The 12,897-nt window shown below is 44.9% G+C and overlaps 1 protein-coding gene across 10 annotated transcripts in view; it reads right to left on the bottom strand.

Moving 5' to 3' along the window:
- Positions 1-2,198: 2,198 nt before the first annotated feature.
- KCNQ2 (potassium voltage-gated channel subfamily Q member 2) overlaps positions 2,199-12,897 on the bottom strand; it is a 73,792-nt gene continuing 63,093 nt past the window's right edge. For all 10 annotated transcript variants that reach the window (XM_071815775.1, XM_071815776.1, XM_065849920.2 and 7 more), the window contains one exon: positions 2,199-12,438. In XM_071815775.1, the coding sequence (XP_071671876.1) occupies positions 11,719-12,438 (720 nt within the window). In that variant the 3' untranslated portion in view covers positions 2,199-11,718. The remainder of the gene's footprint in view (positions 12,439-12,897) is intronic.

Genomic DNA, 12,897 nt, shown 5'->3' with positions numbered 1-12,897 from the left:
CCTGACAAGAATGGGGAGATCCCAAACTCTCATTTTCCAGTTGGTCTGAAGTGACTCACAGGGACAGGGGTTGGATTTGGGGGATGTAATTGTCCAAGGTTTTTTCAGCGGAGAGTCCCTGTTCAGGAGGCACCAGCTCGAGCTGCTCTACGCTGTACATTGCAAATGAATTATGAATTTTAGAAGAATTTCTGGAAGCCAGGCCTGAGTGCTGTGGGAAACCTCGGGAAAAGGAACCTCCCCCCAAGACCTGAGCCCTTGCTCCGGTACCCCCTCTCAGGACTGGTGTGCCCCTACTTCACTGATGGATGCACAGCTGTACCTGCAGCAGCTGCTGCACAATCGGGGACATCGAGGCACCCACAGCAAAGCTGGGTGTGAAACTCAGCTGGGGGAGTCGAGAGAGGATCCACCCCCACCCAACCTTTCCAGCCCTGCCAAATGAGAAAGCCTGCAGGCCCTGGATGAGATGGAAGCTTTGAATAATATATCCAATGCTATGAATAAATCATGGCGTAAAACCAAAATGTTTTTCTTCTCTCAGCTTGAAGGGCAAAAGGCCAGGAGATATCAATACTTGAGCCTTTAGTAGCTGCCCACCTGGCAGCTTTGTACTCTTCACAGAATACCCTAATTCTTAGAAGAATATGTTTTGCCTCATTTAGGAAAACAGCCTCACTAAATCCCTTTATTTTTGCCAACAATCCTAAGGGAGACCTTCTAAAACCCAGGAAGACCCTAAAGTTTGTTTGTGTTCTTCCCTTATTTAGAGAAATTAAATCCAGATGAGATTTCATGGGGTTGTGGGCACAGCCCAGGCGTGTGTCTGATTCTTGGTGTGATCTCCAGCTTCTCCCCAGAAAAAAGCAGCTCTGATTCAACAGGTTATAGGGGATGCTTCGCTGGGGCTGCCCAGAAAGCCCAGTATGTTTGTCTGGTTGGTGTTTAACTAAAATGACCATGGCTTTCTGGAGTCTGAAGGACCCAGAAGTTCATCTGGAAGAGGGAGCGGGTCAGTCCGCTCCCATGGGTGATGCTCTGCAGCCACAGGCGGGTTTCCAGCGTGATGCTCTGTGCTCAGCAGCAGGTTTGTTCTGCCATCTAGGGCCCAGGCTCCGTGCAGTCTCCAGCAAGGTTGCCTTCCTCACGAAGACAAGCTCTGACTTCTCTGCAGCAGCTTGGGGGCATTTGTTTGTTTGATTTAGCACCTGAATTAAATGGTTTAAAGCATAATCTTACTGGCTTTTCAGTTGTATCCAAGAATCTCATCTCTCTGTCTCTGACTTGCCTCCTGCTAACAGTCCTTCAAGGGCAAGGAGATAAAAAATTCACTCATGAGTTTTGTGTGAAAAATCTCATGTTCCATTATTCACCAAATACCTTATCCACACCAAATTATGTGTGTCGCATCCTCATCCTTTTGCTTCAATTTATGTCTTTCTGTTTAGCTGTGTATTAACTTCCTTGCATAAAAAGAGACTAACCACCTTGCTGAAAAAGGTTTCTCTTTCCAGAAAGATACTTTATGCCCCAAACCACCATCAGGTTACTATTGATGGAAACAGGAGAGCGCTGCCAAAATAAATGATACCCCAGAGCAGTGCTGGAGAGGCATTAAATAGATCAGAGGGATTTCATTCATGGTTCTGCCATTGAGTTATTGCACAGTTTCCGAAAGGAAAAAGGTTTCTGACCACCCAAGGCTGGAAAACCGAATGCTGGAGTTGGGTGTTACTGGGATCAAAAGGTGGAGTCAGCTTTTTTTTTTCACCTTGGACTGAGGAGCTCTGGGTGCCTTAAATGGGGTGCCCAAAAGTAGGATTGAGATTTCACAACCTAAGTCTTCCTCTTGTAAACACTCCTGCTTCCCCCTCCAGTGAATAAAGAATTGTTTCTTGAATTTCAAGGACAGTATATTCATCTCTCAGGATGCAGCTGATGTCTAAGCTTAAAGAAAATCAATATTATTAAACGACAGTGTTCTCAGTTATGAGGGTACTTGAGATTTCTGAGCTTGGTTTTATATATCAGAAAGAAAAACGTTGTCTAACATTAGAGATAAGAAAGGGAGGTGTGAAGGTTTAGTGCTGGGAAGGGTCAGACCCTCAGTCACCATCTCGCTCCTCTTCATCAGCCATTAAATATGTCCCCAAAGCACCAAGAAACCACCAGAAATAATCAAGCGAAGTGAACAGAAGTGCAAAGAAAAATAAATGTGTATTTCATCTCATGAAGGTTAAATCTCTGTTATTTTTACTGAATGCAAATTTTCCATTCTGATGCTTTGAGGCTTAAATTAATGATTGTGATTATTTAATTTTCCTCCATTTCCCTTCCAATTGCAACCGTCACTGTTGTTTTTCATATCACACATATACTGTTTTGCAGCTGTCACAGTCATTCATGTGAAGGTACACGCTGCATCCTGCTCAACACTTCAGTGTAAAAGTCTGGGCTACATTGCTTTTCCGCGGTGTTAATGTAAAACCATCTGTGACTGTGTTGTTCGGCTTCTAGCTATTCCCTTAGAAAAATACCGGTCATTCCCTTGGCATCTGTCCCTATAAAATGTACATTGCACAAAGTCATGATTGAAATGTACAGAGGAAATTACACATTCACCAAAAAGAAAGAAAGAAAGAAAGAAAAAGTCCGAGTGCTATTTTACAAGAGAAAGTGTGAACCATTCAATACATACAAAATGTTTTAAAATTGTACAGAAGTACCAAAGGCATTATGAGAGATTCTTTGGAGATGAAACGAAAGTGCAAAGAAGCCAAGGCAACGGAGCAAATGAAAGGAGGCAAAGCAGCAGCTGCCTTTGCTTTTGTAAGGACAACCAAACTTCCGTGCTCAGCCGAGCCCCAGATTTGTCCCTGTGGAGGCACCTGCACCCACGCTGAGCAAGAACGGCCCGTCCCAGTGTGACACTCACCTCTCGGGTCCTTGTCAGGACAAAAAATGAACCGTTTTTACCATAATTAAGGCCAAATGAGCCAGATGCAGTTCTGAACCATGACAGATTCAGCATACTCCAGCAATGGATGTGCCCTTTGCTTAGGAACGTATTTGGGACTGAAGTGGCTCTTACAGCTGATAAATTTAACTTTAGACCTTGAGATGGACGTCAGGCCAATGCAAAAATCTGATTGCTGTTTTTTGAATGGCATCTAGCAGTGTTTAACTGGAAAAGTTAGCTCTTCATGCCTTTGTTTATTTAAACACTGAAGGATAAGTTCTATCCAATATAGATCTTACGTATGTGAAAATCCAGACAAAATTAAATTGTAGATTATTTATTTGAGGAGGATAGTGAAATCCCTGTATGGGGGCAATTGAAGTCTGATGGCTGACCTCTTTGGAAAATCAGATTTATTGATTATAACTTTTGTCATTTCTTTCATAACTTAAAAAAAAAAAAGGGCTTTTAACAACTTCATTTTAAAATGTCTCTAACTAGAGGGTTTTTTAAATATGTAGGCAAAGGTAAGAGCAGGACCCTCTGCTCGGGCAATAGCCCATTTGGGAGCGATACTGTGTTTGTGGGTGACCTTGGCACTTGCCCATCAGCCACCACCGCTGCCACCGGGGTCGCCTGTCGCAGCACCCACAGCTCTTGCCCTTGGCTCTCCGGTGGCACAGGACAACAGTGGCCACACATCAGGATTTTCAGTTTGGACTGGGAATTGGCACTGGCCGCTCTACTCTTTTATTTGCTTGAAAGGAAGCCAAAGAAATGATCATTTAAAGCTATTGCATCACTCCCACCACCAAAAAAAAGATATCTTTTTTTTCCCTATGCATCTCAGATGCAGCTTTATCTGTTTTAAAGCGTGTGCGCATATGTTCGCATACACATGCACATACAGCGATATATATATGCATGTAGGCAAACAACATGCATACGCTTTTGCAGCCAAAGTTGTGTTGTCCTTTTATCTTGCAGGTTATGACAAAGATAAACTGTGAACTTCATTCAATCTGTACAAAATTTACAGTTCAGTTGAACAGCAATGGAGAATATATAGAAGTACAGTAGTTGTTAAGTATTTTTGGGTTGTGTGTGTTTGTTTTGTTCAGGTATTTTCTAAGTAACATTGCAGAAGCAATCTCATTTATTTTAGCTTCCCGGTAAAATCTGTTTAAAGAAGCAATCAAATGCAGTGTATTTCTTAACAAAAGGGGATTTTCATTTTCCTCTTTTCCCAGTTATGCCGAGTCACATCACAAACAAGGCAGGTAACACTTTGGTGTCCTGTTCAACACATGTAGCCTTATCCCATGTAGTGATCCCTATCAGCATTTGGCATGTAATGTGCAATCTGTGTGCAGTATATGTGGCCAGTGTGCCAAAGTGACACTAAGCAAGATAAATTCCATAAATACAATCTCTATACTGGAGAAACAGGAATATAGTTTTAGTGTGTGGCGCATTGCTGTATAAAAACAGTGGCACCCACCTATACAAATTACTGATGAAAGAATAAAACATTCATAAGAATAATTTATTGAATCTCCTAAAGCATTTGATATACCACGCAGCAACTGCAACTATGTTTAAAATCTGCTCTTCATTTAAAATAATAAAACCTTTGTAATTTATCAGCTATATATTCTTTTGCTTCAACATTCCTGAAAGTCTCAGGTTCTCTATCCTGTGAATGAATTTTTGTAGAAAAGGTGAAGAAACTTGAAATTTTAGGTTTTGGCTTTGAGTGGTGGGGAAGAGTAACCAACACAGAAGGGTCTCCATCCTGCCTGCTGGTGGGAGCAAGGAATACTTTCAGCTCCATGGGAAATGCTGGACCAATGTGAGTAACCAGGCAGGACAGAAAAGACCTGTCACCAGCTTTAATGACTTCTCCTCATGTCATCAGCAAGGCTGGACACGGTGTCTACGGACATGCTTAAGGACTGAGCCCTCTATAGCCACATCTTCCATGAACATCACTGCATATGTGAAATATTGGGTCATGGACACTGTGTTGGTCAGATTTAAGGAACTACCTTGAAATGCTGCTTCTACTCTTAACCAGAGGTGCCCATGGCACGCTAAAATAAGGAGGCATTTTCTCGTCTTGGTTTACAAGGCTTGTACCAACCTTTTCTTGCAGTGGGAAGGAGAGAGCGTCTCCCCAGGTCCACAGTCATCAGTGTCAAATGAGGCTGAAATTCCAGGGGAAGCTTCACTGGCAGGACAACATTCAGCCTTGTGTTTTGGGCCAGAGCCACCCAAACTGGAGAGCTTGGCCTGGCCTCTACCTGAAACCATTAACCCTGCCCCAAAATCACAGGCAGAGCTGCAGGTGAAATCGAGCCTGAGCTTGGCACTGAGTTTGGGAAAGCTTTGCAGCTGCCTTTAGCTCAAGTTTCTCAAGACTAAGCAAACAGATGCTGCTTGAGCAACTCATCTGCAGCTGTATTTACAGGAATTAGGAGAGGGCAAGATGCTTCCAGGTTCACTGGCAGCTTTGGAAACAGCACAGCTTGGACCAGCTGCTTTCTGTTTCTCCCCAGTATTGAGCTGAAGCCTGGCAGTAAAACCAGATGTGTGGACCGCTAATGGGGACTGAGGTTTCAAAAGCAGCTCTTGCTTCAGGGAACAAAAGCATCAACAGCGTTAGAGTCTGCAAGCTCTTCTATGAGACATTCAGCTTGACAGAAAAGACAGAACAGAACCCTCATCCCTGTTTCACTGCAAGCAGCTAAAGCCAAGGGGACAAACCTTCCCAGGGTGCTGTACAGAGGGGCAAAATCCATCCCTGCACTGAAAAACTCCAGAACAAACCAGGGATGTGTTGAGGCCATGATGGCTCAATGAGAACGCAAATAAATTGCCAATAAAAAGCAAAACTGTCATGCTAAGAAAACATGAAGGCTTCCTGGTGTGTCTAGTGATGCCAGGCCAAAAACCAATCTTGGAGCTGAGCTCTGGCGTTACAGCTTCACCTGTACATAGTCCGGACAAGGAAGGTGAGGATATGGGGCCAGTGTCATATGATGACAAATTATAGATTACGGCAGCAATGCTAAGAGATACAAGGGACTGCAAACACCAGCAAGGTGGGCAAACCCTGAAGGCCTCATGAATCTGGTATTACAGTGGGAAAACTGTGGCAAAACATTCATGGAGGTATGAAGGTAGCTCAGTGCCTTGCTGTAAGGAGAGTGAGAGATGCTCCTAAAGGAGAAGGAGATGGCACAGCTGCAGGGTCCCTGAGACCCCGCCAAGGGCTGTAGACAAAGGCATGAAATTTCCAAAGAGGGTTTTCCAAAGTTTGGGAGTCACATTCCCCCTCACCCCTCGGGCTGGGCTGCAGGCAGATGCACATGCAGAACAAAGCTGGATGCAGGCAAGAGAACCCTATGGGAATTAATACGGAAATACAGCGAGTCCCACATGTGTGGGTTCAAATAGCATCTCCTAAATGAAGATCAGGCCTCCATCCTTGGCACTGCCTGCTCCTCCAAACCCTCAAAAGGGGTATCTGGGATGCTCTTCTTCAGAGGCATCTGGATGGAAAGGAGAATGTTATACACAGCCAAAATAACTCGTAATTTTTCTCCCCGTGTACACATTTCAGTGAATCACAGGTACAAACGTCTCTTTTTATCCCTTAGTTACAAGCTGTAGAAGGGGAGTTTGTGCATGCTGTATCAGAGGGATGGGGCAATGACCAGTCGCGGCAGGACAGACACTTGGTATAGCAGTGTTACTTACAGAAGCACGGCAGCACCCTACGTGACAGGTCACTGGGAGGAAGGTCTCTCCCAAAAACGATGCTTTTGGCAATGTTACCTTGTCAGGTACTACAGCAATCTGGGAGTGCAGATACAGCTGGAGCGTATGGCTGTCTACTCATCTCAGGCTGCATGCAGTAGCAGGCAAAATTGAGAGTACAGTCAGTGAGATAGTCTGGAAAGCACATTCATATGTTAAAAAGGACTCGGCTGCTCCTCCTGCAGCAGCCGCTCCTTGCTGCTACCTAAATTATAAGCGTGATTAATACTGTATCAAAAGATGTGTAATCCCCCTCCCTCTAGATGCTAATATAAGGCAAGCAGTATTGTGTCACTGGGGCATTGAACACTAAGATATACTAAAGAAGATTCCTATGCATTATTATTATCCTTATTATTAAAAAAACTCCCTATTGTTATTGTTAAAAAAACCAGCGAACCCACGCCCTTACTCTAAGCAGATTTTGCTCTGTGACGCAGAAAAGTTGAGGTGTTTTTGTGCTAAAAGCAAGAGTTTGCTTTTACACCGCTGAGTAGCGATGACCCACGCAGGGCTTGGAGGGGGCAGCCACATCCCCTCCATGCCACCACCCTCCACCTCACAGCCTCTGTGTTACAGGTGAAGGAGCTTTTGTATTTGATTTCCTTGTTTCTGCCTCACAAAAAGGATGCTGATGAAAACAGAAGATGCCGACCCACGATGGAGAGAGAGGATGCGGGTGGGAGGACCACAGGTGTGCAGGGGGAAAGGGATGGAGGCTCAGGGCTCTCTCAGTGAGGATGGAGAAACAGAAATCCTCAGCCTGCTCCTGGCCTTTTGAACATTCCCGATGAAACACTCACTGCTACGGGTCTTTATACGGGATAACTCTGGGGCAAACTCCTTAGAAATCTTGGTTTCTCTTTTAATACTTACATTTTAGTTTTAGCAATAATGTTGCTGTGACCACAGCAGTCTGAGGATAGAAGGGAAATAAGGTTTGCAGTAGCTCCCTCTTGAGAAAAATATGAGTAAATGTGTACTTATTTCTCTTTGATAACTGTTAGGAAGGGGCGCACTTGTATCTGAGGTGATGCTCTGGCTTCTCAGGTAGTTTATACAAACTTGTTCTAAAAATTCACATAATTTAAAATCTTAAAAATCAATTAAAAATGTAAAAATATACCTATTCATCTGTAAATAGCAATGGCCCTACAGAATTAATTTGGATCTATTAAGTGGCATTTGAAACAAAATACATTTTTAGAAAACCTGATCTATCACATAGTCTGTCTAAAGAAATAGCATGGCTTTCTGAGCTGGACAAAAGGTTTGTTTTCAAGTAGTTCCTTGACATTTCTGTTTTAAAAATTACCAATAAGAAGATGAGTCAACAAGGAAATTCACATACAAAATCTGCACTTGAGTAACATCAAAGTCTCTTCCCAAATGTTGGGAAATTCGACTTATGGCTAGCAGTCTGTTCCTGTATCACAGGGTCACCTGCCCAGAGATGGCAACGTCTCAAGCCACATCTCCTGTTGGAGACACCAACTCCTCAGACAACTTGAACTCACACTTGGGCTTGAATGCCCCAAAACTGATCATGGCTTCAGGTCCCACACTCAGAGGTTGCTCCATCTCACAAGTGGGGCCATTTGCGATATTTCTCTCCAGACCTAGACTCAGATCCTGGAAACAAATGTCCAAAAGTTTCTTGGAGAGCAGGTCCCAGGCTCTCGCCCAAGGCCACAGCTCCATATTCAGCACAGGCGCACCTCAAAACCAGGCTCTGGGCACCCCTGCAGCAGTTCAGGGTGACCTGCTGGAAATTTGACTTTTGCATCTTCTTCAGCCCTCCCTGCTCTCCTCTGTCCACGCTCAGCATCACCTAAAAGCTGTTTCTGTCCTCTGAAAAATACAGAATCGGACTTGGGAGGAGCAGGGGAACAAAGACCAGCCTGAAAAAGGCTCGGCAGAGGGACAAAGTTTACCTGTCCATCCTTTTAAAGGTTTTTCTTATTGGGACTGCCTTATTAGCAAAACAAAGCCAATTATTTTCTTTTAATCTAGTGGTTAAGACTTCTTTTGGGAGATTACCACCAGGTGTGTCATACAGGCATAGGGGAACTGAAGGACTGAAAGTGGAGACTTTGCAGGGAGTATTGGACTGTGATTTAGGACAAGAATTAAAAGATTTATGTCAATAAGCAATGAAACCTTCAGTTAGAGCTGGTTTTGTTCTCATTCACACAGATACATATAATTTCATTAAAGCAAGGACCATTATTTGGAGTTAATTCTGGTATAAGTTAACCCAAAAATCCAGGTCGAGCCTTTTTGCCTGAATGAATAAGATGTGATGACTTATGGCACAGTTGTGGATGCCAGAATTTCTTTGAAGTGATGCCACAAATATAGCTGGAATCTTTCTTAGAGTTTCCAAAAAAAAAAAAAAAAAGCCAATAGGGTTTGAAAATTAGCACATGATGAAAATTACCTCCCACTAAAATTGTACCTTGAAGTCCTGTTGACTTTGCCTCCTATGTTAAAGACCAGTCATGCACCTGTGCTGCAATAGGGCTGCATGACACCATCCTCATCCTCATTTGGAGCTCCTGCCTCTATATCATATCCTTGCGTGCCAAACTTCCAGCAGGCCTCAAAAAGTAATTGCAAACAAATAAGATTATAAATCTTTGATATCTCTGACTTGGACCAAATTGGCAGTGAGCAACTGGCTGCAGTGATGCTGACTGTTGCCTCACCCAATGCCATTTCCATTCTTGTGGCCACTAGAAAACACAGGCCATCAAGCATCATTTAAGACCTGCTGACATGTCTTGTCTTACCAGAGGAATTTTGCAACACACCAGGGGGAAATCTGCACAATTCGCAGCACAATTCGCAGCCCTTTTGCATTCAAAGGTTTCTCTGTATGGAAGTCCAGGGTATCACTGGGTTCACTTTGCAAAGAAATCTGGAGCCAAAAGGAGTTTACGAGCACAGAGAGGGAAGAATTGCAGGAGGCAAGAAAAAAATGGATCAAATGGGAGAGAAAGGAACTAGAATGGCTAGAAGCCTTGGTTCCCACTAAGAAAAATGTTTTCCCTCCTGAATGGTGAAAAATGGCAGGAAAAATTCTGCAGAGCCTTTCCTCCCAGCCAAAATAGTCTTGGGTCTCCCCTGGTTGCTGCCTCTGGTCAAGCAAACAGGAGAGGAAAAAAACCCTGATATTCCCTTCACCCCATGCAAGTCAATGCCCAGCTTCTCAAAGGCCACACAGAAATGAAGTTGCCACCCAAATATCCATAAGAGGTTCTTGATACAACACAGGGAAAATGTAGAGGGGGTTTGAAATCACAGACACAGCCCCAGCAGAAAACACAGGGGGGATCTAGGCTGTAGAAGTGTGGGAAGGCTCAGCAGCACAATGCTGGCCATGATGTCCCAGCCCTGGAGATGGATCACCAACACACTTTTCCTGATCCATCCCTTTGCAAAAAAACACCCCAACCAACATATCCGTGTAAAGGGTCACTTTGCGACTTCATTTTGGTCCCAAATGAAACTTTGAGCATCACTTTTGCCCCTTGCTTTCCCCCAGCTGAATGCGCTGCTGAGGTTCCCAGTAACACCACAAAGATCTTCCCAAGAGAAAGTACATGAACTACAACAAAATGGGGCAGACCTGGATTGGCACAACTTGCGGGTAAGCACAGGTAAGAGGCTTCTAAAAGACCACAAAGAAACAAAGAAGCACCTCTTAACTCAGCTTGAGAGATTCAAACAAAACTGAAGGATGTCCCAAGAACATGGTGTGAGATTCTTGGCAGGGCAGAAGAAGAAAGGGGAGATTTTCATGGGGCATAGTGTGTGCAAAAGTGTGCAGGCACAATGCAAACAGTAAGAAAAGTGCCCACTCTGACTAACAAGGCTTCAAGAGGATGGAGCTCAGGGCTTAACTCACAGCAACGTGGGGACCACAGCATCTTGTGTATCCACCCTCAACCTTTGCATGGTGGCTGAGATCCAACAACAGCACTGTTGGCCACCAGAATAGCTTCACAGAGTGGCAGCCCCTCCAGAGGGGTTGCCTTTGGTTTGCCTTTGCTTCCAAAGCACCTCTAGGTCCATTGTCAATGGGAGGAGAGATAATTAAATAAAATACATGGTTTAAAACATAAAATCCCAGCCCCATAGACTCTTGTCCTCCTTCTCTGTCTCATTTCTCTGTCCCGTGGGCTGTTTCTCTTTTTGCACTCAAGCTCATATTGTGGAGTCTTTCAGTTTCCTAAGATGGGACAATTTCCAAACCATTCTGGTTCAGAGCAGTATCCTAACCTGTCCCACTTTGAGGCCACATCTTCTGCTCATGCAAATATTCGAGCCACTATCCCACTCCTCCAGTGGCCCACTCAGTATTTCCATGTATTATATTGGAATTATGCCACCTTCCTGATAGTTAATGAGAAACCACAGAGTAACAACCCCCCTATAATTACACGTGACCTAAAATCTAAGTCAGAAACAGATGTGTTCATTCTGTGACTCCAAGATACCTAAAAGTGTAATTACCAGTGCTGTTGGCAATTCCCATCTAACACTTGTCAGTCACCAGTTACTGTGACTTCCAAAAGCCCTGGACAAGTTATTTATTCCTGTCCTGGACTTCTGAAGATTCCCAAGAAATGTAAAATGCCTACCCTGCACCATGAAATAATCTCACCTAATGATCCTAGAAAGAGAGTATGAAAGAAATCTGGACTCCACGGCTCCAGTTCGCTCACCACCATGACCTCTCCCACAAACGCAGGCTCGGACCTGCTCTTTCCCCCCCACATACAGAGTAAGCTGCAAGAAAGTTATCTGTCAGCTAAGGATGTCCTATAGGAGGAAAACCTTAGCTGTTGATCTCCTTGAGAAGTTCGATGCGTGGACAGCTGGCGCAGGCAGGTGCCAGCGCTCGGACGTGGCTCGGTGGCTGCGAGAAGGTTTCACTGCCTGGGGGCTGACCAGCCCATGTCACTGAAGGGTCCCTCACCCGTGGCCGACCTGGGAGGAGGACCGCAGGGTGTGCAGAGGTCAGAATCGGTGTCTGATTCCCCTTCTGCAATGTAGGGTCTGATTTTGGCCACGGCTGCATAGCAACCGTTGTTAAGGATGTCCAAATTCTCTTTGGACTGGGAGATGCTAAAGCCGCTGAAAGAGCGCTCCAGTTCCTCGTGGTCTACTGAGGGGATGGAGATGGACGTGTCGCTGTCTCTCAGGGCACTCTCGTGGTGTTTGGTTGTAATGTCTTCGTTCCTCAGGTACTCAGCGCTCGCCCTGTGCCCGCCGCTGTACGCTGACAAGGAGCGCTCGTGGGAGGGAGGAGGTGGGATGCGGACCAGCGAGCCGGGGTCTCCGATGGGCGAGGAGCCGTGGCTTTGCCGCTGGTAGACCTGCTGCTGGCACGACGTCGAGGGCGGGCATGTGTTGGTTGGGGCTGGTGGGGCAGAGAAGTTCTTCTGACCCATGGAGCTGGTAGACCTGATGATCTTGATGATGCAGCCATTCTTGTCAATGTGCTCCCGGCTGTCTTCGGGGCTGTGGTAGGGAGGTGCTGGATCTGGTTCTTTGGACCCAAAATAAGCCTCCGTCTCTGTTGGTGGGATGCCCATCCGCTGCATGTAAATGTTCACCAGGAAATCCAGCTTCTTCTCCATTGACTGAACCTGCAAAACATCACAGTTCCAGTGCTACATATTGCATGTTGGTTGAAGAAAATTAACATCCTGAGCAGAAGCAAATTCCAACCCACCCAGGCACAAGTCTGGGGCTGGGCTTCATGGGTGATCTCTGACTACACCAGACTGAAACTTTCAGTAAATAATTAATTGTCCTATTCTAACAAAACCCCTTAATTTTCCATCTTTTTATGGGTTTTACTTAAGTTCCTATAACCTTTTTGCCGTGCACTAAGTTCCAGGAAAGCTGGGGCACACTCACATCCTTCCAGCGGCTTTCGGCTCCTTACTGTGTTTGGCACTTGCCATGGGGATTTCTGAATCTTATCCTCTAGGAAGACTTCCATCTTCAGGAAGGCCAGCAACTACGGCAGCCAGGCTCACGGACACATTTGAAACATGTCTAATGTCATGGCAAAGAAACCGATGTGCCATTTTGAAAAATAA

This window comes from Patagioenas fasciata, chromosome 16 (genome assembly GCF_037038585.1).
Source record: "Patagioenas fasciata isolate bPatFas1 chromosome 16, bPatFas1.hap1, whole genome shotgun sequence".
Lineage (NCBI taxonomy): Eukaryota > Metazoa > Chordata > Aves > Columbiformes > Columbidae > Patagioenas > Patagioenas fasciata.
The sequence above is the reverse complement of the archived record's forward strand: the minus strand, read 5'-3'. Positions and strand labels throughout refer to the sequence as shown.